The following is a 27,112-nucleotide window of genomic DNA, read 5'->3' on the forward strand; positions in this document are numbered from 1 at the left end:
AAGCACAGGCCATGTGGTTGCTAGTTGTCTTACTTAATATAATTTGTGACCCAAAATGACTGCTGTATCAAATCTTGGCTAATTTTATATATTTACGTCACCCCTTATATCTATTACTAAAATGTATGACGCAAAATGGCCATCGGATGCTTTACCGAGCTGTCCTTAATCGTAAATACTATAGTTCATGATGCACTATGATGCCACAATAAAACAGGACAGCCTAAGAGGACTCCGACATCATGGAACTACTGTGGATATGTAAAAGCAGTGGGAATACACTAGTATCCCATATTTTCAAGTTTAAATGAATTCCTCCCATTCATCTGTAGGCCACTTGAGCTGCTACCACCACATCTAGAATAGGACAGGGACAATAAGGACGTGTTTATTTAAAACAGGCACTCTCCACTGGCCAAGCACCGACTGCACCTACGTCGAGGGCCACCTGTACGGGATAAATGCAACAATACTTCAACTGCGCCGCGGCTACCAAGTTCGCAGGCAGCTTGCACCAACACCACCGCACGTGCCATTTCTAAGTGGGAGACCCAGCCAGAAATGATTTTAATAGCGCGGCCAGTAGTACCGCGAAGCTGGGAACTGGTGAAGGCTACAGTATGGACAATTACGCACCAATCGTACGCTGAGAACAGATGAACCTCTGTGTTCTTCCCCTCTGTGCACGACAGCATGTACTCTGTACAATTGCCTTTTACAATGTGGCAGCAGAATGCAAGGGGATTTTATAAGAAATCATAGCTCACATAAAGAGATTTAGCTGTGTAATACATGCATTTATTTACGTCGGCTGTACTATATACTAAAACACCTCCTTCTCTCCACGTTGTACTGTACACAGTTATAACTAAGAGCTCTGCTATGAATCAAGTTCAGGAAGTGATCTCAAACTTAGCACAATTAGGAGGTAACAGCCCCTCCAATACTCATATTTAAACAACTGGTGTGATAAACTTCACGTGCAGTTATTATTGAGACATGTAATAGTAATCAGGAACCATACGTCTGCAGCAGAGAGCGACAGTGAAGTATTTTGCTGATAAAACTTAGGGTTTGGTAGCATTTCATTTTACTTACCATTACACCATTGTGTGTGATTTAAGCACAAACTGTAATATTCATAAGATGGAGGTGATGGATGAGTCAGCAAATCACTTTAAACATAATTTTTACTACTCGATCTAGAAAGGGAAAACTTGTCTGATTGCAAAATAAAATGCTGCCATTGTTTATGCAGAAGTTATAGCCATTCCATAGTGGACCTCCAATTTTATAGTTCTGGAAGGAATTTATCACTACAGAAATAACGAAGGATGAGTACGTTGTTGGATGATTGTTAAACTCCGATGTGAAAACAGAAAGAAAAGTTCTGATGACAATGAGCCAATTGAATTTCGGAGTCAGAAAGATGAAAGATGAGGATGCAGAAGCAGTATACTCGAAGGCTGTAGTTTTAATGGTGAAAGTACAGAGAAAGGGAGTTTGATAGTCCTCCAGAGCAATGATGAAATAAGTCTTCCTTCTGCAGCTATAATTATACGTTGCTTAGTTTAGCATCCACAGACCAGCGCTACTTTGTAAAACAATATCTACCCACAAGTTATTAAAACACACAATGTAGAGCTACTTTAAGAGTACGGAATGATTTATGGGGGAAAGGGGGAGTAATACAAATGTTGTTCATTTTTCCACGTGCTGTTCGGGAGTGGAATAGTCAATATGTCTGACTTTAATATCGGATTTAGGCTAGGGCAGCGTATATATCCTTCCACATGGGCAGTTCACATGTGTGTGGTGGTAGGAAAAAAATATTTTAGAAATAAATCCATTTCTTACATTTCTTCCCGAAGGTAGAACCAGATTACAGCTGAGAGACCCTAGGTGACATGTGGATGGGGTTCGCAAACAGCAGCATTTACATCTAAACACATACTCCACAAGCCACTGTACAGTGCGTGGTGGAGGGTATATCGTGACACTATTATCGATTTTCTGTCTTATTCCACCGTAACGTACTGATAGAGGAAAAACTGATTAGCTATATGCCCGTGCACATGCCTCTAATCTCTTTATTACCTTGTTATTATGATTGCTAGTCAGACATGTAGTGTTGGTGGCAGAATGCTATCACGGTCTTTGTTGGATGCAGTTTCTTTAATTTCCCCGGTAGCGTTTCAAAAGAATTACATTGTCTTTTTCCAGGGATTCCCAGAGCTTTTCTGTTACATTTTTCGAATGTAGTATACGAACCTGACAGGATCGTAGCAGGTTCATGGAGTCTCCGACACTACCCAATAGATCTTTTACCGGTTCAGTAAAACACATACACAATATATACACACTTCACGCATACACAACAATTTAATTTTTGACTGGGACCACGTTCTCATGAAAGCAATTTCTCCTAGAAATAAATAAATATGGTTACAACTGACTTGTTCCGACCAAAGTTTTCGGAAGGTTTCGTTTGGTTGTAGCCAGTACGCAGGAACTAGTAAGCACCACCCATTTATTCCCAATTGGGATCCCCAATTCGCCCCACTATCAGCTTGGCAGATATTTTCCCGAATAGAACTGCGACTCTCCAATGGGCCGGATTATATTGTCGCGGCAGCTTCACAGGTCAGCCAAAACCAACCAAGTATGCGAGTTTATCAATAGTAATGTTTTGTTCAAATGGCTCTGAGCACTATGGGACTTAACATCTGTGGTCATCAGTCCCCTAGAACTTAGAACTACTTAAATCTAACTAACCTAAGGACATCACACACATCCATGCCGGAAGCACGATTCGAACCTGCGACCGTAGCAGTCGCGCGGTTCCGGACTGAGCGGCTTAATCGCGAGACCACCGCGGCCGGCAATGTTTTATGAATCACTTTTTTCCTTAAGATTGTACCAATGATCCTCAACCTGGCATATGCTTTTCCTACATTGTCTTTTATGTAGCTGTTCCAATTTAGTTCGTTCCGGACGCTTACTCGTATGTATTTTATGGTAGTTACTGTTTCCAGCGATACTGTAATAGAACAGAACTGCATTTATTCTCCTGTGTATGCACAATATGGTACATTTATTTACAGCAAGTGTCAGTTCGCTGTCAGTTTGGCAGTGGACTTGAAAGGTCAGTTGAACGCAAGAACGTGTGTGTGTTGAAAGAGTTTGTAAGATGGATATCAGCAAATGTAAAATAAGTAACTGAGTATTGTGGAAGTAAATCAGGTGATGCAGGAAGTGGGTACGCAGGAAGTGGGTACTGCAATGTTTGCGTATGTCTGGTTATGATTAACCATTAATGCGCTCTCATCTGGATATAGATTGGGCCGAAAATTGAAAGAAGGGTAGTGGTTTGAAGGGCAGAGGAAGAAAAGTGCCAAGGCAAAGTGCGATAGTATGGTCTGGCAGTAAGAGAAGTAGCGGATTGCTAGCTATCTGCGACGGAGCATGCAAGGGTTGGGTAAGTTAGTTGTGGGTATCATGTAGGCGGATACCTTTGACAATGCGATGCGTTGTCACTTCGCAGCTCCAACTGGGTACGGGTGTTGTTTTCTCGGTCAACATCAGCATACCTGTAACAGTTGAGTTCGTCATCTGTTAGTGTCCGATAGGTCATATACCGAATGCGCAGTGTAGGTTAGTGTAGGGTGTTTGTTTGTGCGTTAGCATGCTAGTTTCTCGGCTTCCGTGCAGTCGGCTGTGATAGCAGCTTGCATGTCCAGTCAGTATTGCTGATGTGCAGAAGCTCACCGATGTTGTCGCTTGTGATGGTGTACTGGCTCGCCATAGGTGGTTAGGCCCTAGATAACAGTGTCTTTGATTGCTTATGCTTGCACCTGTGGTTGTGATCAGAGTAAGGATAAAGGGTGGTTCGAGTGTCTCGAATCCTGTATAGTCATGTGGAGAGTTTTTTTTAATACTTCCTTGAGGGTTTGAAACCGATTTTCATTGTGAAGATCCGCGGTGCGAGTATAGAGTGGAGCGTTGCTACTGATACGTAGCAGTCTGTTCTGTGTGACCTGCAGGTGTGTAGGAACTGCGTATCCCCTGAGAGGAGTTGTGTATGTCATTAGAGGTCTGATCAGTGTCATGTATACGGAGCTCGATATCCTCATGTTTAGTGTACTTCCCTGTTGAGTATAGGGTAGAGTTGTTCGAGCCTTGCGCGCGTTCTGTTGGCAACGTATTCTATGTGTAACCCAATGTAAGCTTCCGGTCCAGTCAGACACAGGCGTATCTAAGTTGCTCTCGCAAACGTATTTGGAATGCATATCTACAGTGCTGATGTTAGCGCAGTAGTTGCGGTCTGTGTGTGAACAGAACTGCTTCGCACTTGTCGACGTTTACATTACTACGCGATCATTCGAACCAAGGCACAGCAGTTCTGAGTGCTGTCTGTAATCGTGAATTTATGTTCGACGATTTCCAATCCCGCGCAAGGATTGCTGTGTCATCCGCGTAGATGGCTAACGTCGTATGCTGTGTTGCTAGGAGATCATTAATGTAGAGGCTGAACAAGGCGGGCCCCAGTATGCTTCCCTGGGGTACTCGAGCTTGAATAGCGTGTCGTGTCGATTGTTTGCCCTGGACGTCAGTGCTGAAACATCTGTTGGTGAGATACGAGTGCATGAGACGTACGAGCCTGTTGGAGAAATCAGAATCGCTTAGCTTGCGTATGAGGCCGTTGTGTCAGAGAAGGTCGAAAGCTTTTTAGTGTCCAGGAACACAGACCCCGAGGCTTTGTTCGCGTTGTGGCCGTGTGTAATATGTTCCACTACGCGAAGGACTTGGTGTGTTGTAGAGTGGTGATTCCTAAAGCCGAACTGCTTCGCCCTTAGGGTATCGTTGGCGATGCAGTGCCTAATGATGCGTTTTAGTATTATCTTCTCGACAATCATGCTGAGCGAGCACAGCAAACTGATAGATCGGTAATTTTGTGGGAGGTAGTGGTCTTTCCATGGCTTCCTGAATATCAAGACATTGTCCGCCTTCCGAAAGCCAGAGAAGTGTTGGTGCTGTATCTCTATCTGTGAACTCCTGGAGTACACGGTTTTGAATGTCATCACTTTGGTTGGTTGGTTGATTCGGGAAAGGGGACCAAACAGCGAGGTCATCGATCCCATCAGACTAGGGAAGGACCGGGAAGGATGGGGAAGGATGTCTGCAGTGCCCTTTCAAGGGAACAATCCTGGCATTTTTCCTGAAGCAATTTAGGTTAATCACGACAAACCTAAATCAGGATACCTGGACGGGGATTTCAAGCGTCATCCTCCCGATTGTGAGTGCTAACTACGTGCCATAGAGAGCAGGCACTTCCCTAGCATTGGAATGACTGACAGACCATGTGATTTCATTTGCGGTAGTGCGTCTGATCTCGTTCCATGCGGGCTGGGCTGCAAGTCGTGTAATCTCCTGCTCCATTTCAAGTGTGAATTGTGGATCTGGTAGAACCAGAGTCGGCATGAAAGACGCAGCAAGTGTTCTGGCCATAAGCTCTGCCTTCCCCTTAGCGGAGTATGCAGGGCCGTCTGGGCCTTGTGGAGTAGGAATGCAGTGCTGCTCCCTGGTGAAGTGTATGGCAAGCTTCCACACGCCAGGACATGTGGCATCTAGCCCTGTGAGTTTCTGCCCAAACTGTTGGTTTCTAAATGTTTGTACACTACTGGCCATTAAAATTGCTACACCAAGAAGAAATGCAGATGGTAAACGGGTATACATTGGACAAATATATTATACTAGAACTGACATGAGATTACATTTTCACGCTATTTGGGTGCATAGATCCCGAGAAATCTGTACACAGAACAACCACCTCTGGCCGTAATAATGGCCTTGATGCGCCTGGGCATTGAGTCAAACAGAGCTTGGATGGTGTGTACAGGTACAGCTGCCCATGCAGCTTCAACACGATACCACAGTTCGTCAAGAGTAGTGACTGGCGTATTGTGACGAGCCAGTTGCTTGGCCACCATTGACCAGACGTTTTCAATTGATGAGAGATCTGGAGAATGTACTGGCCAGGGCAGCCGTCGAACATTTTATGTATCCATGCGGCCGTGCATTATCCAGCTGAAATGTAAGGTTTCGCAGGGATCGAATGAAGGGTAGAGCCACGGGTAGTAACACATCTGAAATTTAACGTTCACTGTTCAGAGTGCCGTCAATGCGAACAAGAGGTGACCGAGACGTGTAGCCAATGTCACCGCATACCACCACGCGGGGTGATACGCCAGTATGGCGATCACGAATACACGCTTCCAATGTGCGTTCTCCGCGATGTCGCCAAACACGGATGCGACCATCATGATTCTGCAAACGGAACCTGGATTCATCCGAAAAAATGACGTTTTGCCATTCGTGCACCCAGGTTCGTCGTTGAGTACACCATCGCAGGCGCTCCGGTCTGTGATGCAGCGTCAAGGGTAACCGCAGCCATGGTCTCCGAGCTGATAGTCCATGCTGCTTCAAATGTCGTCGAACTGTTCGTGCAGATGCTTGTTGTCTTGCAAACGTCCCCATCTGTTGACTCAGGGATCGAGACGTGGCTGCACGATCCGCTACAGCCATGCGGATAAGACGCCTGTCATCTCGACTGCTAGTGATAAGAGGCCGTTGGGATCCAGCATGGCGTTCCGTATTACTCTCCTGAACCCACCGATTCCATATTCTGCTAACAGTCATTGGATCTCGACCAACGCGAGCAGCAATGTCGCGATACGATAAACCGCAATCGCGATATACTACAATCCAACCTTTATCAAAGTCGGAAACGTGATGGTACGCATTTCTCCTCCTTACACGAAGCATCACAACAACGTTTCACCAGGCAACGCCAGTCAGCTGCTGTTTGTGTATGAGAAATCGGTTAGAAACTTTCCTCATGTCAGCACGTTGTAGATGTCGCCACCGGTGCCAACCTTGTGTGAATGCTCTGAAAAGCCAATCATTTGCATATCACAGCATCTTCTTCCTGTTGGTTAAATTTCGCGCCTGTAGCACGTCATCTTCGTGGTGTAGCAATTTTAATGGCCAGCAGTGTATTTTCTCCCGTATTAGTCCCTGTAGCCTATTAAAGTCCAGTTTATTAAACGGACTCCTGGTACGCTGCCGCAGAGTCCACTCCACGAGTTGTAGTTCAGTATCTTGTGTGGTTCCGTGTCCTGTAGTCTTTCTTCCGTGTGGCCTGTGTCCAGATTGTTTTCAACCATAAGGCTGAATGTGCGTATGATGCCCATGATGAGGACTACATCTAACACGTCTAGCCTGAATTGGGCCTGTGCAGGCACATACGTGGGGCGTCCGGCCCTAGTACACACATAAAAAAAAACTTCTGCATCACCTCAGTTCCGAGAGTTCCGGAACCTGTACAGAAAATTGGAGTAGAGATCAATATAGACATAATTTACACCCTTTTCATTTCTCATGAAAACCACAGATTACATGTTGTACCACCATACAGCGAGACCTTCAGAGTTGGTGGTCCAGATTTCTGTACACATCGGTACCTCTAATACCTAGTAGCTTGTTCTCTGGCGTTGATGCATGCCTCTATTCGTCGTGGCATACTACCCACAATTTCATCAAGGCACTGTTGGTCCAGATTATCCCACTCCTCAACGGCGATTCGGCGTAGATCCCTCAGAGTGATTGGTGGGTCACGTCGTCATAAGCATCCCTTTTCAATCTCTCCCAGGCATGTTCGATAGGGTTCATGTTTGGGGAACATGCTAGCCACTTTAGTCGAGCGATGGCGTTATCCTGAAGGAAGTCATTCACAAGATTTGCACGATGGGGACTCGAATTGTCGTCCATGAAAACAAATGCCTCGCCAATATGCTGCCGATATGGTTGCACTATCAGTCGGAGGTCGGAGGATGGTATTCACCTATTGTACAGCCTTTACGACGCCTTCCATGAACACCTGCGGTGAACGTCGTCCCCACATAATGCTACCCCAAAACAGAAGGCAACCTCCACCTTGCAGCACTCGCTGGACAGTGTGTATAAGGCGTTCAGCCTGACCGGGTTGCTTCCAAACACGTCTCCATCGATTATTTGGTTGAATGCGTATGCCACAGTTATCGGTGAATAGAACGTGGTCGCAATCCTGAGCATTCCATTCGGCATGTTGTTGGGCCTATCTGTACTGCGCTGCATTGTGTCGTGGTTGTAAAAATGGACATCGCCATGGACGTCGGGAGTGCAGTTCTGCATCATGCAGCCTATTGCGCACAATTTGAGTCGTAAGACGAAGTCCTGTGGCTGCACGAAAAGCATTATTCAACATGGTGGCGTTGCTATCAGGGTTCCTCCGAGCCATAATACGTAGATAGCCGTCATCCAATGCAGTAGTAGCCCTTGGGCGGCCTGAGCAAGGCATGTCATCGACAGTTCCAGTCTCTCTGTATTTCCTCCATGTGTGAGCAACATCACTTTGGTCCAATCCGAGACGCCTGGACACTTTCCATGTTGAGAGCCCTTCCTGGCTCAAAGTAACAATGCGGACGTGACTGACCGCGGTATTGACCGTCTAGGCATGGTTGAACTACAGACAACACGAGCCATGTACCTCCTTCCGGGTAGAAAGACTGGAACTGATCGGCTGTCGGACCCCCCCCCCCCCCCCCCCGTCTATTAAGTGCTACTCATGCATGGATGTTAACATCTTTGTGTGGGTTTAGTGACATCTCTGAGCAGTCAAAGGAACTGTGTCTGTGACACAATATCCACAGTCAACGTCTATTCTCAGGAGTTCTGGGAAACGGGGTGATGCAAAACTTTTTTTGATGTGTGTATAATGTAGTTTCGGCCTAGTCCATTTTCGTATAATTTCTTGCCGTTGGAGGTAATGGATTCGTGAACTCCAGACGGGGTGTTTTGCCTTTAAATCTCCAGTGGAGATCACCCGCGGTGCTATGTTGATAACTGCGCTGACATCGTGTGTTACTTTGTTTTAAGTGGGTTGTTAAGCGACACCAGAATAGTGTTAGCTCCGTTGAACTTGAGCATGACGGCCATAACCTCTAGTCTTTCAAGCGCAGGCAGGTCGATGTCCGAGTGTCTTTGTGTGTGATGATGGCTGTGCCGCCCACCTTCGTACTGACCGCTTGGTTTGTACATAGACACAATAAATGGGACGTTCAGCTGTTTGTGTGGCGCAAGCAGTGTCTGGTGCACGAGAGAGATTCGGATGCTCTTGTGCTCCATGAACGCAACCAATTCGGTTCTTTTGGGTAAGATTCCGTTGGCAACCCACAACAGTATCTATGTTATCATTTGTGTTCCGAGGCTGGTATGGTGCGTTGTCCATGAGTTGGTCTCGACTGCTACAGTCGCAGGTTCGAATCCTGCCTCGGGCATGGATGTGTGTTATGTCCTTAGGTTAGTTCGGTTTAACTAGTTCTAAGTTCTAGGGGACTAATGACCTCAGAAGTTGAGTCCCATAGTGCTCAGAGCCATTTGAGCCATGAGTTGGTGTAAACAGTGGTGTGAGAATAGTTTGTATGTAAGACCAGTTCAGCGAGCCCGACATGAACTGCATGAAGAGGTGCGTGATACACCCAATAATCCTCATGATTATTTCAGTGGCTGCGAGTCCATGGAGCAAAGTCTCAGTTATTCTTTAGAATGCAGTGTTGATGTTTGATGTGTCGGTCTGTGGGCTATTGGTGATGTTGGCGGCCGCTGGTGCTTGTGTTGACGTCGGGTTTGGTCTGTCTTGTGAATCGGTTGTCTCTGGAGTTGTGGGCGCCTGTGTCGTTTCTGTGGTGAGTGGATGTGTACTGTGGGTCGTTGGGTTGGTGTCTTGTTAAGCTCCAGGTCTGACACACTGTTTTAATCTTCCAGACAGTTTCCAGTCCAGTCAGCGCTCATTTAAAGGAGCTATTCCGGCATTCATTTTAAGCAATGTAGGGAAACCACGGAAAACCTAAACCTGATGGCCGGTCAGAGATTCGAACCGTTGTTCTCCTTGTAAGGTTATGAGTAGGTAGCCAAGCTAATCGGCTGCCTAGAGGTAAGGTGTTTTGATGTACAGCTCGTCACTAGTGGGCCCAAGGGCTCAGTGCATGATGTGGCGGTTCCTGCTTCCGACAAGATGATCTGTACAAGGAGGCACAGTTGCAAGGACAACGAGCCAGTGGCCGGAGATGAGGAAAACCCCTAAGCTGGCAATTAGGGTAGCTGTTACTTGCATGGCCTTTGTGCAGGAGATGCTCCAAGAAACGGTGCAGTGTCAGACATTCTTAAAGATGGTTAAGTTACAGTTCTTTGAGATTAGACAATAACTCACATTAAATATTAGTGCAAATCTGAATACATTTGCGATCTTTGAAAAATGAGATGCATCCAATTACACAACAATATTACAATATCTTTAAAACAATAGAAGCTAATATTTCACAGTAAACTTTAGGCCGAGCGATGGAAGAATGCAGACCTTCCTATGGTAATGTTCACGATTAAATGGTATAGATGACTGAATATTGGCAGTGAATTGCCGCTACAATACTTTTGAAGGGACTGTGTATTTCCCGAATCTGAATGTGATCCAGAGTAGGACTCTAACTTTTACCGCTTGTTTTACAAGACTGAGAAAAGACAGCGTATCAGTTACTATTCTTTGCTTTGCGTGTGTTCATTTGTGAAACGCCATGTTGACCTCTGAACTGCTTTGTGCTGCTAAATGTTCGTATATGGTGATTACAAAATGGACTTATATTTCACATATATTTTACGACTATTTAGTCTCGGATTTTTCTACCACTCTCATAACGCTCTCAGCGCAACTTTACTGCATTTGATAAGGGTATTTTTGTCTGTGTTTTAACTGAATATCGTAGGACCGTTTCTCAATTATTTGAGATGTCCTTTCTTGAATAAACATTATTCAACATACTTCTCTGTCGTCTACATCAAGTACAGACGTTAGAATAGAACCCTTATTATTTAATTATTCATTTAACTTCTATTTCACATTTATGTGTATTTTATTAAATCAGATTTATAGCCAATGCATAAACTATTTGGCTGCAGGATCACAGTTACGGGTTATTATTTGTAGCAAATTAGCTGCAGGGCATGAAAGCAGACATTCGCGGCTCGATCCTGTGGCTACAACGAGCTATTCTTTTTAGACAGAGGTGTGCATAGCCCAAGTACCTAAAGTATGAGCAATACCAGACGAATTCGTATGGACTGCTGTTTGGAAGGTAATCGCTAGGTACTATCGCATCCTGAATACGAGTTCAGTGTCTTAATCGCAGCGCTGTCATGCAGAAATATTGAGGGTGAGAAAAACCGACCAGTTAAAAATGATACCGGTATTTTACTTCTGAAGAACCGGTATCTATTTAATCTAGGTTATAAAGTTTCTATTTTTAAAAAATTGCTCAAATGGCTCTGAGCACTATGGGACTTAACATCTGAGGTCATCAGTCCCCTAGAACTTAGAACTACTTAAACCTAACTAACCTAACGATATCACACACATCCATGCCCGAGGCAGGATTCGAACCTGTGACCGTAGCGGTCGCGCGGCTCCAGACTGTAACGCCTAGAACCGTTTTACTAATAACCGAGTAAAAATGTCAATTAGCCGTATCAGCAGTGTTAAAATTTCTCGTTCTTAAATAAACCTCTTTTTAAAAATGCATGATTTTTACTCGTAAAATTTGTATTGATTTGAAATATTGCGTAATTACAGAAAATGGGATAGGCGATCAGTGCTATTTAAATAACTATGCCGACAGAAACGAGTTGCAAACAGGTGGTATAAGAATTGGTGCAGCATTGCTGAAACAATAATGTCCCTGTCGCCATGTGTCGTCGCCTAAGATACGCATGTGCGTGCAGTGTATAAGATTTGGCCCCTGCATGGCCTATATGTTAGTTTCTCGTCGTCGGAGACGTCCGTTGTATTGCAGAATAGCACTAAGTGGCGTAGCAATGATCTACAATGCTTTATTTGCTTTAAAAGATTAAGTTTTGTCTGCCATTTCTAGGAAATAATAAAAGAGGAAGAACATTATGGCAACAGTAATAAATTAAAGGCTTAACAATAGTCCATCCATAGAAGAAAAAAAACAAAAGAAAGTAGCTGAACTGGTGCCTGCATCTAGATACTATGCCTATATCTTCTACTAGCCCCTGAAAACGCAAAAAATTAACACGCAAAATAGAGTTCTTCAGACCAGGTTTCGACCCTTTACCAGTGTCTATTCGTAATGTCCAAATAGCGATATTATCCCACATAACAACATGGGTTTTGAGCAGAGTCTTAAAAAATTAGAATCAATCGATGTATTTTGGTGATTTTTTGAGGTATTCAACCGCTTATCACATTTCGAGGAAGGCAGCGAACGGTGGACGGACTAAGTTTTGTTTTATTTGCCTGATTAATTTAATATTTCCACTCTATAAATCCTGAAACTGGGGGAGTAGAAATTTTTCAGTCTTTGTTCGATTTCTACGTTTATTACACGAAATAACAACAATGAAAAACCGAAAATCGGTTATTTCAGTAACAGGCTGTTTTGAGCGGTTTCAACAGCCTGGTCAAATGAAAAAAAAAAGCCGGCCGGTGTGGCCGAGTGGTTCTAAGCGCTTCAGTCTGGAACCGCGCGACCGCTACGGTCGCAGGTTCGAATCCTGCCTCGGGCATGGATGTGTGTGATGTCCTTAGGTTAGTTAGGTTCAAGTAGTTCTAAGTTCTAGGGGACTGATGGCCTGAGATGTTTAGTCCCATAGTGCTCAGAGCCACTTGAATAAAATAAAAATAAAAGAAAAAATAATAAAAAACGATATAGCCGAAAATCGGTTGTTCCAGAGATATTCGCCATCATGGAAACAGTTCCCTAGCCTGTGCTTCAGCCATTTCTCCACAATATCCTTACTTCCAGGAGTGATAATCCCGCACAATATGCAGGAGAACCTCTGTGACTTGGGGAGGTAGGAGATGACGTGCTGACGGAGGTAAAGCTGAGAGGTCGGTTCGTCAGTCAGGCCTGGATGACTCAGTCGGTAGAGCACGAGAGAGAAGTCCAGCACAGAGTTTGAATCGACAGGAAGTTTCGACACAGAAACTGTTTGTTTTTGAGTTCTATATTATGTATGACCATAGCGTAATGACCGGCTGCAGCTTTATCTCCAATATTGGGCGAAAGTACTGGAGTGGTACGATACCCACGCCCCAATCTGTCGGCTGTTATTACCATTTACGTAACTGGAGCCATTCAAGTAAATCATCAGCTGTCGGCGTGAAACTGATACTCTTTCCAGAAAACTTTCTTTGACGGTGCCAATGACGAATTCGGATCCTCTGTGTAGGAATAAAACACGCTGACCACTCACAAAAGGACGCAGTCACAGGAACAACGGCATTTACACTCATGTTCATAAATTAAGGATAATGCTGATACAATGTGAAACAGCGCTCTGGTGGGCGGTTTGCGGGTTTAAATCACCTCGGGGTATGACAATGCGGTGCATTTCACCTGCGGTCGTCGCACCGTGGTTGGCAGCAGTCCACGTACGCAGAGGTGTGTTGGTGCATGTCAGAGTACGATGTAGCGAGTAAGCGTGAAGGCGTTTTCAAGCTTACGAATGGTGACTGTTGAAAATGACTGATAGGACACATAGTGATGACGTTATGAGGGGTAGTATTCTGGGGCTGCTGGAGGCTGGTTAAATACAGAAGGTCGTAGCACGGGCCGTCCGTGTGCCACAAAGTGTGATTTCAAGATTATGGCAACGATTCCAGCAGACAGGAAACGTGTCCAGGCCCTACAGTATGGGACGTCAACAGTGTACAACACCACAAGAAGACCGATATCTCACCATCAGTGCCAGCAGACGGCCACGGAGTACTGCAGGTAGCCTTGCTCGGGATCTTACCACAGCCACTGGAATAGATGTCGCCAGACACACAGTCTACAGACGACTGAACAGACATGGTTTATTCGCCCGGAGACCTGCAAGGTGCATTCCACTGACCCCTCGTCACGGGAGAGCCCTTGAAGCCTGATGTCAAGAACACAGTACATGGTCCCAGGTTATGTTCGCGGACGAGTCCAGGTATAGTCAGAACAGTGATTCTTGCCCGATTTTCATCTGGCTTGAACCAGGAACCAGATACTAACCCCTTAATGTCCTTGAAAGGGACTTGTACGGAGGTCGTGGTGTGGGATTGTGATTGGTGCACGTACACCCCTGCATGTCTCTGACAGATGAACTGTAACAGGTCAGGTGTATCGGCACGACATTTTGCACCGCCTTTTCAGGCGTGCAGTGGGTCCCACCTTCCTCCTGATAGATGGTAGTGCACGGCCTCACCGAGCTGCCATCGTGGGGAGGAGTACCTTGAAACAGAAGATATCAGGCGAATGGAGTGGCCTGCCTGTTCTCCGGTCCTAAACCCCATCGAGGACATCAGGGATGCTCTCAGTCGCCGTATCGCTGCACGTCTTCAAAGCCGTACGACAGTTGAGGAGCTCCGACAGACAATGGTGCAAGAATGGGAGGCTATACGCCAGCAGTTGCTCGACCACCTGATCCAGAGGATACCAACCCGTTGTGTGGCCTGTGTACGTGAGCATGGTGATCACATCCCATATTGATGTCGGGGTACATGTGCAAGAAACAGTGGCATTTTGTAGCACGTGTGTTCCGGGACGGTTTTCTCAACTTATCACCAATACCGTGGACTTACAGATCTGTGTCCTGTGTGTTCCCTATGTGCCTATGTTATTAGCGTCAGTTTTGTGTAGTGCTACGATGTGTGTCAAATGGTTCAAATGGCTCTGAGCACTATACGACTTAACTTCTAAGGTCATCAGTCGCCCAGAACTTAGAACTAATTAAAAAAATGGTTCAAATGGCTCTGAGCACTATGGAACTTAACATCTGTGGTCATCAGTCCCCTAGAACTTAGAACTACTTAAACCTAACTAACCTAAGGCCATCACGCACATCCATGCCCGAGGCAGGATTCGAACCTGCGACCGTAGCAGTCGCGTGGTTCCGAACTGAGCGCCTAGAACCGCTAGACCACCGCGGCCGGCAACTAATTAAACCTAACTAACCTAAGGACATGACGCACATCCACGCCCGAGGCAGGATTTGAACCTGCGACCGTAGCGGTCGCTCGGCTCCAGACTGTAGCGCCTAGAACCACACGGGAACTCCGGCCGGCCGTTGTGTGTCACCACATTCTGCAGTTATCCTTAGTTTATGAGCATGAGTGTAGTTGGGTACTTATAGAGATCGTGCAATTGTTACTTCTGCTGCAAGGCATTGTTGGGAAAATTTGACTTCTGCCGCCGCACTAACGCTGAGCGGGAAGTACTGCGCTGCAAAGAGAGGGAGTGTTGTCTCCACCCACACAGAAGTGCGAAACGTGAGGACAGCGCCACCGGGCGAGCGGCCAGCGGCGGCAGGCACTCTCGATTGTTTTGCTGAACTGGCGGGCACCTGCCTGCGGCCGCGCCGCCGACCGCTATATTTAAACAGCTCTGTGCCCGTCTGGCGCGTGGATCCCGTCCCGGGTGAGTCCCCACCGAACTGCATCGCACTGCCGTAAACCTTATAGCAACATATGCCCCTATGTCGTACGCAGTGGTGCTCGGCGACAAAACTACGGACTATTATCAGACTAAGGTCGAACTGATGGTAAATTGAACAGCTGTTAATTTATGATTTATTCACGACCGGTTTCGCAGCGTTAAAGCAGCGTCTTCAGGTGGTTATTAGCGCCACATAGATTAGCATGCGGAGGTGCCTCAAACATTCGTAGTCACAGAACCCAATCCCATGAAGAGGAGAAGTGGCCAACAAATAACAACTGGTTGAGCACTGGGGAGAGTAGTGCAGAGGACGATGTACAGTAACAGATTGGTCAGAACCGAGACTGAACATCAGATAATAGGAGCCCCATTCATAATGGCAAACCCTGTTGTTCGCTGTTGCGGGGTTAGACACTGGAAGCTGTCAGCGCGAGGGTAGAATCTCCAGTGTTCTACCCTCGCGACAACCAACGACAGGGTTTGCCATTATGAATGGGGTCTCTTATTTGTTGTTCACTCTCTCTTCTGACTAGTTTGTTATTGTGCCTCATCCTCTGCACTATTCGCCCTAGTGCTCTGCCAATTATTATTTGTTGGCCATTTCCCCTCTTCATGGGGTTGGGTTCAATGACTACGAACACTGAAGCGTCTCCATGTGTTAATGTATGTGACGTTACTAATCACCTGAAGATCCTGCCTTAACGCAGCGAAACCGGTCGTGAATAAATAGTCATTATTAACGTTCAATTTACCATGAATTCCAACGGCTGTGGCTGCCCAGATTATAAAGCCGTATGTAACGCCGAATTATTTTAGTTGTTAATTTAATGGTTGTGAGAATACAAGAACTTTCTCATGATCGACTTCATGAAAGTATATTCAGGACATACCTTTAGAGCTCGCCGCACTAAAGGTAGATTCACACCGAACGACGCGGAACGACGTGGAAAGTCAGAACATTCGACAATGCATTTCAGATGGTGTCATTCATACATGTTGGCAGCGTCAAGGTTTCTATGAAAGGAAGTTTTGCAGTTAAGTTGACGAGGGGGACGAGAGTACATCTGCTAACATAGCGCACTGTCATGTTATGGTAGTGAATTTTGTGCTTTTATGTATTTTTCGACTGTATTTCTTTCTCTGTATTGTTTTGGTGACACATTAATAAGGTTGCATGAGGACTCCGATATTTTTTTATTGAGGTTATTCCAGAAAAACTGGCCAGGCTGGAGTAGGATTCGCGCACTGTTGGCACAGTACAGACTAATTATGTGTGTAGAAAATTCATCCATTGGGGGAATCGAAATCTCGACGATTGTTGCTGTTATCGACAATGATGCTCCCAGGGTTTCTAAGAATTTATAAATATGTTTCAATTTCAAGCTTGAAGTTGGATAACAAATGACAAGAAAAAAGATTTCTTTCGTTCGATATAATTACAGATTAACAGTTTTCTGACCTTTTTTCCCTTTACTCGTACTGGGAAATCTTACTTCTTGCCAAATTTCTTGATTATACGTCAACAGGAGGTAACCTATAGATATTAATGAGTGAGTTTGCGAGTATCAAAATATGTGACATATATCCATACTCCTCAAGCCACCTGACGGTGTATCTTTGGATTGCAATGACTTACAAACTTAACTTAGACTGCCAATGGACAATAGGTCTCAGTACCTGACATACCCGTTTCTGAGAAAAAAAGGTCTTAATGGACAAACGGATGGCAGACAGTATGATAACAAATGAGAATTTTCTTTTCCTGTGATGTAACTACAAATTAACAATTACCGGATTTTTTTCCTTTGGTTATATTGTGAAACCCGGCTTCTCGTCAAATTTCATGAGTGTACGTCAAAGGGAAGTACCCAGTAGGTTTTGACGAGTGAGTTTGCGCGTATCAAAATGTGTCATAAATGGCCGTATCTTTTGACAGCGTTGTCTTAGAAGCTTCAGTTTTTTGCACCGCCAAGAAACCGCAAGTGGCAAATTTCAATTTGACACGTTCACCTGTTCGTGAGAAAAAGGTTTTATAACAGCCGGACAGATAGACTGCCAGAGACACAGACAACAAATATGATGCTGTAGGGATGTTGTAAGGGTTTATTTTTTCGCGAATGAGGTATCGAACCCTAAAAAAAAGCCAAATACTTTAAAGCGAAAAGATTTTGGTTTTACAATATCTGGAAGGGAAAAAACTTACACTGTGTGTAAATAACTACATGAATACTACAGAAGGTAAAAATTTTATCAAATAAAGCTTCTTATGATATGAAAAACGCAACCTTGTTGATAATGTAACCTGAATCCACCCAGCTTTCGCTCCCATACAACAAAGTTGGTCGAAAGATTGGACGGTGCACAGATAACTTAGTCTTGGTACTGATTTCCTTCTTGCAGAAGAGAGTAGATCGTAGCTAAGCGCTCACTGCATTAGCTTTGCTACACCTCGCTTCCAGTTCTTTCACTATGTTGCCATCCTGTGAGAATATGCATCCTAAGTACTTGAAACTGTCCACCTGTTCTAACTTTGTTTCTCCTATTTGGCACTCAATCCGTTTATATTTCTTTCCCACTGACATTACTTTCGTTTTGGAGATGCTAATCTTCATACCATAGTCCTTACATTTCTGATCTAGCTCTGAAATACACTCCTGGAAATGGAAAAAAGAACACATTGACACCGGTGTGTCAGACCCACCATACTTGCTCCGGACACTGCGAGAGAGCTGTACAAGCAATGATCACACGCACGGCACAGCGGACACACCAGGAACCGCGGTGTTGGCCGTCGAATGGCGCTAGCTGCGCAGCATTTGGGCACCGCCGCCGTCAGTGTCAGCCAGTTTGCCGTGGCATACGGAGCTCCATCGCAGTCTTTTAACACTGGTAGCATGCCGCGACAGCGTGGACGTGAACCGTATGTGCAGTTGACGGACTTTGAGCGAGGGCGTATAGTGGGCATGCGGGAGGCTGGGTGGACGTACGGCCGAATTGCTCAACACGTGGAGCGTGAGGTCTCCACAGTACATCGATGTTGTCGCCAGTGGTCGGCGGAAGGTGCACGTGCCCGTCGACCTGGGACCGGACCGCAGCGACGCACGGATGCACGCCAAGACCGTAGGATCCTACGCAGTGCCGTAGGGGACCGCACCGCCACTTCCCAGCAAATTAGGGGCACTGTTTGTTGCTCCTGGGGTATCGGCGAGGACCCTTCTGCAACAGTCTCCATGAAGCTGGGCTACGGTCCCGCACACCGTTAGGCCGTCTTCCGCTCACGCCCCAACATCGTGCAGCCCGCCTCCAGTGGTGTCGCGACAGGCGTGAATGGAGGGACGAATGGAGACGTGTCGACTTCAGCGATGAGAGTCGCTTCTGCCTTGGTGCCAATGATGGTCGTATGCGTGTTTGGCGCCGTGCAGGTGAGCGCCACAATCAGGACTGCGTAAGACCGAGGCACACAGGGCCAACACCCCTCATCATGGTGTGGGGAGCGATCTCCTACACTGGCCGTACACCTCTGGTGATCGTCGAGGGGACACTGAATAGTGCACGGTACATCCAAACCGTCATCGAACCCATCGTTCTACCATTCCTAGACCGGCAAGGGAACTTGCTGTTCCAACAGGACAATGCACGTTCGCATGTATCCTGTGCCACCCAACGTGCTCTAGAAGGTGTAAGTCAACTACCCTGGCCAGCAAGATCTCCGGATCTGTCCCCCATTGAGCATGTTTGGGACTGGATGAAGCTTCGTCTCACGCGGTCTGCACGTCCAGCACGAACGCTGGTCCAACTGAGGCGCCAGGTGGAAATGGCATGGCAAGCCGTTCCACAGGACTACATCCAGCATCTCTACGATCGTCTCCATGGGAGAATAGCAGCCTGCATTGCTGCTAAAGGTGGATATACACTGTACTAGTGCCGACATTGTGCATTCTCTGTTGCCTGTGTCTATGTGCCTGTGGTTCTGTCAGTGTGATCGTGTGATGTATCTGACCCCAGGAATGTGTCAATAAAGTTTCCCCTTCCTGGGACAATGAATTCACGGTGTTCTTATTTCAATTTCCAGGAGTGTATTATCACTTCATTAGCAGTAAAGTTCAACTGCAGACTCGAACTTGGCCTATAGCTTCCTGGATGTAAGCGTTAAATATAAGAGGAGAGAGAGCACATCCTTATCTGATCCATTTTCTGGTATTTGCTTCTTGTTCCTGGTGACAGTTCCTAATCGCTGCCACCTCGTCCTGACAGAAACACGGATGTCTGTCTACTTCATTCCGCTTCTCCTCAGCACTCTGATCATCTCTTGCCAGATAACGTTATCAAATGCCTTTTCCATGTCTACAAAGGCAATATAAGTTGGTTTATTTTTTTGTAATTGATCTCCGATAAGGAGTCTCAGTGCCAGAATCGCTTCTCTTGTTCCCAATCCCCTTCTGAAACCAAACTGATCTTCACTCAGCATATCCTCCACCTTCTCTTCAATTCTCTTCAGAATTATTTTTATGAGAATTTTTGATGCATGTGATATTAGGCTTGAAGTTCGGTACTGTTCACAGTTTGTAGCTGCTCCCTTCTTTGGTATAGGAACAATGATGCATTCCTGGAAGTCCGTCGGTATCTCTCCTGTGTTATAGATGGACAAAATAAGTTTAAGCAACATCATTTTCATGCTGTCACCAGCATTCTTTATTAGTTCTGCAGGGATGTCATCAATACCCGTTGCTTTGTTACACCGTAGTTCTTTTACAGCTTTGTCAGATTTTTCTTGCAGAATGTCATCTCTTTTGTCATCCTCGTCTACTTGCTCTTCTCTTCCTATTACTTCCTCTGTATTCTGTATTTAGCTTTTCCATTTTCATAAGTTGCGTTTCTGTATAATCTCCTGTTTTCTGTAAGTTCAATAACATCTGCAGTAATCCATTTGCTCTTGCTTTGGGTTTAGTTTTTCCGACTATCTTTTCTGCTGCTTTGTGTATACCAGATTTAATTTGATCCTAGTCGTCATTTACTCCACGATGTTGAAAAATTTTAGCTATGTTGTCAGTTTCGTGAGCATAGCCCTTTGCCAGTCCCTCGGCTTTCAATTTTTCAGGTTCCCCTTCAAGTTTTACTGTCTTCTTCTTCTTCTTCAGAGATTTGAACCTGAGTGAACGTTTCATCAGGACCAGGTTATGGTCACTACCTATGTCTGCAAATGGACACCTCCTGCAGTCTTTTACCTGGTTCATAAAACTTCCTTTCACTAGAATGTAATCAATCTCTAGTCTCCTCAGATCTCCAGGGGCCTTCCATGTGTACCTTCTTCGTCTGTGATGGAAAAGTGTGTTTGCAGCAAGTAACTGGTGCCTCGAGCAGATTCGATTAGTCGATATCCTCTTTCATTTCTTCTTCCAAGTCCATATTTGCCAGCAATTCCTTCCTCCGGTTCTTCACCCACAATCGAGTTCCAGTCCCCCATGGTAATTAGGTTTTCATCTTCCTTAACATTTCTCATCGCATTACTTGTTTCTTCGTATACTTCGTCAACGATTGCATCTTTTCTTTGGATGTTGGTATGTATACTTGTGATATCACAGTGTCCTTTGGTTTCGTTTCAAGTTTGACTAGTATTATTCGAGAGCAATATTGCACATATCAATTGACACGTGAGCCATAATTTTTCCTCAAAATTATTCCAACTCCTCCCATTCCTGGTCTGTCTTGTTCAGTCTCGCTGTGAATGAGTCTGTATTCTTCAGACCAGAAATCGCCTGGCTGTGCCGGCCGCGGTGGTCTCGCGGTTCTAGGCGCGCAGTCCGGAACCGTGCGACTGCTACGGTCGCAGGTTCGAATCCTGCCTCGGGCATGGATGTGTGTGATGTCCTTAGGTTAGTTAGGTTTAAGTAGTTCTAAGTTCTAGGGGACTAATGACCACAGCAGTTGAGTCCCATAGTGCTCAGAGCCATTCGAACCATTTTTGAACCATCGCCTGGCTGTGGCCATCTCATCTCCGATATGCCTAGGGTACCGATTTCCAGTCATCCATTCCAATTTTTAGTTTTTCTAGTTTGGTGCACTGAAGCAGTGATCTCACATTTGAAGCTGCTATGTTAAAATTGGGATTCTTCTCCTTCACCTTGTCTGTATCTTTTGCAACCCCCTCCGGAAATCCGGTTGGGGGACTATTTTACCTCCGGGGAATTTTACAGAAGATGCTGGCATGGTTTACCGCTGGTGCTTAGGATAACCGTAGTTCTTTAATGTGGTGGTTTCCCGTTGCCTTCCACATCCTACACCGCTGACCGCCAGCTGGTTCTTCCGCCTTTGGAACTGATTTCTCAAAAGGGTGACTTATCCCGGTCGTCCCTCTGTCCCTGTCTACGTTAGCCATCACATGAAGTGACGTTGCCCACTCTCCACCACATGGAGATGTAGATCAGGAGTTTCCCTTCATCAGGTCTAGGACCCTAACGGCATTTCCTAGACCCTCCAGTACTTTAGAGAGAGTGCCTGCTAGTTACGCATTTGTATTTGACCGCGAACGGCACTTGTACCATGTTCTCAATAGGTTGCAAGTCCAGGCGTGGTCCTATCAGTGTTCTGTGTAGTTGTGTTAGGTAGGAGCTAAGTGAATTCGAACATGGGTAAATTATTGGTGGTAATATTGTGGATGCTTCCATAAGCAAGATAGCCTAAGTGTTTGGTGATTCAAGAAACAGCGAATAGAAAATTTTACAGCGTACACGGAAGGCGAAAGAACACCATCCGCTAAGTCACAACGTGGACAAAAGTGTGTGTTGAACGATGGTGACAGACCGCCATTGAATAGGACTGTGAATAAAAAATAAGTGGACGACAGAAGCAAATGTCGCTGCCGGACTGAATGTCGTGCTCGTGAACCCTGTCAGCACCATAACAACAGGAAGGGAGCTCCACTACCAAATAACGGCAGGGAGAGGTGGAATTCCAAAACCACTTCTTCGTGGTGTAAATGCCGTTAACGGGAAAAAGTGGTGCGGACGCCATAAAACCTGGGCTATGGAGCAACGGAAGAATGTCATTTGGTCGGATGAGTCTTGTTTCATACTGTTTGTAACTTCTGACCAAGTTTACGTCCCAAGAGGGAAACACGGCGGGAGTTAGGTGGTGATTTGGGCAGCCACATCGTAGTATTCCTTGGATCCCGTGGTTACTCTGCAGGGCCGCATTATTGCCATAGATATTGTGACCATTTTGGCTGAATACGTTTTTCCCGTAGTACAATGTTTGCTCCCGAGTGATGATGCTGTATTCCAAGATGACACGGGCCCTCTTCACACAGCTCGCAACGTCCAGGGCTGGTTTTGTCAGCACGAGGATGAACTGTCGCATATCGCCTGGTGATCATAGTCACCAGATTATTATTGAGACTTTGTGGTCAACTTTCCAGAGAAGGATGCACGGCCGCTTAACTTGCCACTATTTCGTGGGAAGAATAGTATAAGATTCTCTTGAAAACCATACAGTTTCTGTATTTATCCATTCTGAGACCACTGGAAAGTGTTTTGAACACCAATGGTTTTCCTACACCGTATTAGGCATAGTAATGTAAAGGATGATAAGTGCTAACAATTTAACATTAATTGGAAAATGAGGACCTTGCATTATTATGTTCAACATGCTGGATGAAATGTTAATTAAACATTAAAGGCCGCAAGGGGTAGCCGTGCCGCCTCAGGCACGTTGTCACGGTTCGTGCGTATCCCCCTGTCGGAGGTTCGAGTCTTCCCTCGGGTATGGGTGTGTGTGCTGACTTTAGTGTAAGTTAGATTAAGCTAGACTAAGTAGTGTGTAAGCTTAGCGACCGATGACCTCAGAAGTTTGGTCCTATAGGACTTACCACAAATTTCAATTTTCTAAACATTAAATTAAAATGTCGTAAGATATCAGGTGTACGAACGGCGTTTCTGTCAGTCCATAGTTTCAATGAAGTATCAGCAAAGGACAAGGAATTACCCTAAAGATATTTCAAGATTTGTTTAAAGATGGCTTATGTGATACTATAAAATAAGCTAGAATTTCGTTTCATCCATCTCTTTTTGTGTGTTAAGTGTTTCTAGTTCTCGTCATAATAATTTTATTTACTTATTTATTTTTAAGTTGAACCAATACGTCTGTGGATGATTCTGAGCAATGTTATTTCCATTCCTGCCCTTTAATTTTGTGTTAATTTTGAAGGTGTGCGGAATTTGCGAAGAATCTGTCATGTATTTTGTAATATCTTTCTATACTTTCTGGTGACGTCACTGATTCACTGTTATTTCTTCATAGGGAACGAAACCGTCAGATGGACCGTCGTACGAGGTGCTACGAAACGAGAAGGTGGGGAGGTAAGAGCTAGGTCGATATGATCCTCCATCAACCACTCTTAAATGGTCAAAATCAACAAAAAACCCAAGTATAGTAATACGTTTCCTTGTTCTGCCTATTTGCATCTTTTTTGGAAAAAATATTACTATTTTTACATAGCTGATTTGAGTACCAAGAGCTATCAAGAAAATTTAGTGTCTCATTCTTATTACATATGTTAATGATATGTATTAATCAGTAAAATTATTTTCAATACTGCGTGATTCTAAATAAGTTACTTAATGATTGAATTATTGTACCTGTATGTACCGTGCATTATAATTATCGCTGCTGTGTTTTATTTGTGGTTATGTTAATTAATGCTTTTTCAGTATTTTTACTAAATTTACTATTACACTTGTAAGTACAGTTTCCTCTTTAACGGCTGTGTTATTTGATATTAGACATTACGTAAATGTGAAATCTATCTGTTGCACATACAAGATTACAGTACATCGCCAGCCTCAGTCACTTTTTAGGAAGAATGAAATGGAATGATCTCTTACGCTTCCACGTAAGTAAAACAGTACAGTAGGCTCACTGGTAAGATGGTAGGAATATGTCTATAAAACCCTCATGCTACCTATACTAGGTCCCCATGCTAAACACGACCAACAGGGGATATTCGACGTTCACAAAGAAGGGCGGTACGAATGGTCACATGTTTCATTAAAATCCTTCTGGGTTTGTTTAGTTATCCCGCGATAGCCACTTACAAAATTTCAAGAATATGTATTAAGCGAGGAATGTAGGAAAAACACTACATCCTCTACACATCGTTCCCTCAGAGACCGCAGAAAACAAAATTCAATTATTTACAGCACGCACAGAGACATTTAAGCAATAATTCTTCCCGCGTTTCATACGCAACTGGTACGTGGGGAAATCTTAATAACTGGTATAATGGAACGTCCCCTTGCTATGGACTTGATACTAGTTTGCAGAGTAGTGATGTAGACGTAGATGTAGACATTAAACACATAGGTACAGATAAAATAGAATTTGTATTTGCTCACGTAATTACTGTTTTGGTGAAGTGTTTCCCTCGTCTGCACCACAGAGCTACCTTGGAGTCCTGTGGCATTTGGCTCGTGGCCGCTGCGAGAATGCACACCTGGTTTAGAACAGAGTTGACACACCGAAGAAGACTCAATGAACAAGAATTCCCTATGGTGCAACTGGTAGGAGAGTGCCAGCGCCCTGAGTTCTGTGGTGTTCGGTTCAAATTCGCTAGTGTTCGCTCGTGTTCCGCTTGTTGTGTCTTTTAGTGAACCGTCAAAGATAGTTCGCCTTCTCTCCGCTTCGGCGCTAGGAGTACTGAGATTTTTCGGATGCTATCTTGCCTACCTTTGTTGTTTAATATGAGTTGCGTGGGCGATGGTGTGGTCTGAAGAGAATGTAGTAGCCCTGTTACTAGACGAATACATATATCATAGGTGCTTCTGGGATCCAAGAGGTGCACAGCGAAAATGCAGAAGGAAAAGAAAAATGATTGGTAGAAAATTGATGATATAGTCAAAGATCCAACTGGGGACGTGAGAGAGAAGACGAATTTATTAAATGCGTGCAAAATTAAAAAGCAAAAGTAGAATACATTCCTTGAAAGTGAGTATGTATGTATGTATCATTCTGCCTAGTGGCAGGTTCATGTATCGTACGGAGAATTTCTGATTCCACTGTTCCCTGTCTTCAACTTCTTCCTTCAGTCTGTTGTATCTCCTTCCACCTTTCATGTCGTCCAGATGTTGAATTCTTCTTCTTCCTCGTCCTGTGATTCCTCTGAGTTCCTCTTCTATGACATCATGTATGAGTCCCTCGTGTCTTAGTACATGTCCAATCCAGTTGGCCTTTCTCTGAAGAATTGTACGCAGAATACTTCTCTTCTCTCCTACTCTTCGCAATACATCGTCATTTTTATGCGATCTGTCCACTTGATCTTTTCTATTCTCCTCCAGCACCACATTTCAAAGCTCTCTAAGTATTTTTTCTCCTTCTTTCTCATGGTCCATGTCTCTGCTCCATACAGTCCAATCCTCTAAATGTAGCACTTAATCAGTTTTTTCCTCAATGCCAAACTCAACTTGCTGGTCAGCAGAGTCCTCTTCTTGTTGAAAGCAGCTTTGGCCCTGGCGATTCTTGCTCGGATTTCGTTGCTGCAGTGGGCATCCTTTGTGATAAAACTTCCCAGGTACTTGAACTGATTCACATTTTCCAGTTCCCGGTGGTCAACAGTTATCTTCAAGTGTTCCTCACGTTTTGATATATGCATCACTTTTGATTTTTCGATGTTGATTTCCATGCCGTATTTTCTTCCCGTTTCCACCAAATTGTTCATCATGTGTTGCAACTGTCTCTGATTTTTGGCGAGCACTACCAGGTCGTCTGCATACTTGATGGTGTTGATGAGGCGTCCTCCTACTTTGAAGTTTCCGCATCCTTTCAGCGCTTCTCTCGCCAGCATTTCTCCATACAGGTTGAAGAGACTTGGCGACAGACAACATCCCGGTCTCACTCCCCTTCCTATTTACACACTGTTCTTTTCTCCATAGTTCAGTTGTACCTTTACCCTTTGTCCCAGGTACAAGTTCCTTATAAGTCTCCGATCTCTCCAGTTGATCCCTATTTCCTTAAGGATGTTCATCAATATATTCCAATTGACTCTGTCGAAGGCCTTCTGCCAGTCTATAAAACAAGCGCAAACTTCTTCGTTAACGGACAAAACTCTCTCTGACAATATCCTAAATATGCCAATGGCGTTTATGGTCCCTTTTCCTTTCCTGAAGTCAAATTGGTCTTCTCCCACCGCTTCTTCAATTTTGTTTTCCAATCCTCTATTTAGCATTCTTGCAATGATATTTGCCACATGCGATATCAGACTAATTGTTCTATAATCACTACACTTCTTGGCTTGGTTTTTCTTCTCAAGAGTAACCATTGTGACGTCCAAAAAGTCTTCAGGCCATTCTCCAGTTTCATAGATTTTGTTTATGAGTTGTGTCAGAACTTTCAAACTTTCATTTCCGATTTCTTTAAGCAAATCCCCTGGTATGCCGTCATCCCCTGTAGCTTTCCTACTCTTCATGTCCTTTAACACCTTCTCTACTTCCCCTGTCAGTATACTGGGCCCTTTTTCATCTTCGTCAATAGCTTCCTCTGGCTCT

At 44.8% G+C, this 27,112-nt stretch overlaps 1 protein-coding gene across 1 annotated transcript in view; it reads left to right on the plus strand.

The window, feature by feature from the left end:
* The window catches only part of LOC126329207 (SET domain-containing protein SmydA-8), a 215,557-nt gene that overhangs the window by 46,549 nt on the left and 141,896 nt on the right, over positions 1 to 27,112 (plus strand). The window contains exon 2 of the mRNA XM_049996134.1: positions 23,874 to 23,932. Coding sequence (XP_049852091.1) covers positions 23,874 to 23,932 — 59 coding nt within the window. The remainder of the gene's footprint in view (positions 1 to 23,873; positions 23,933 to 27,112) is intronic.

Source organism: Schistocerca gregaria, chromosome 2 (assembly GCF_023897955.1).
Source record: "Schistocerca gregaria isolate iqSchGreg1 chromosome 2, iqSchGreg1.2, whole genome shotgun sequence".
NCBI classification, from domain to species: Eukaryota; Metazoa; Arthropoda; class Insecta; order Orthoptera; family Acrididae; genus Schistocerca; species Schistocerca gregaria.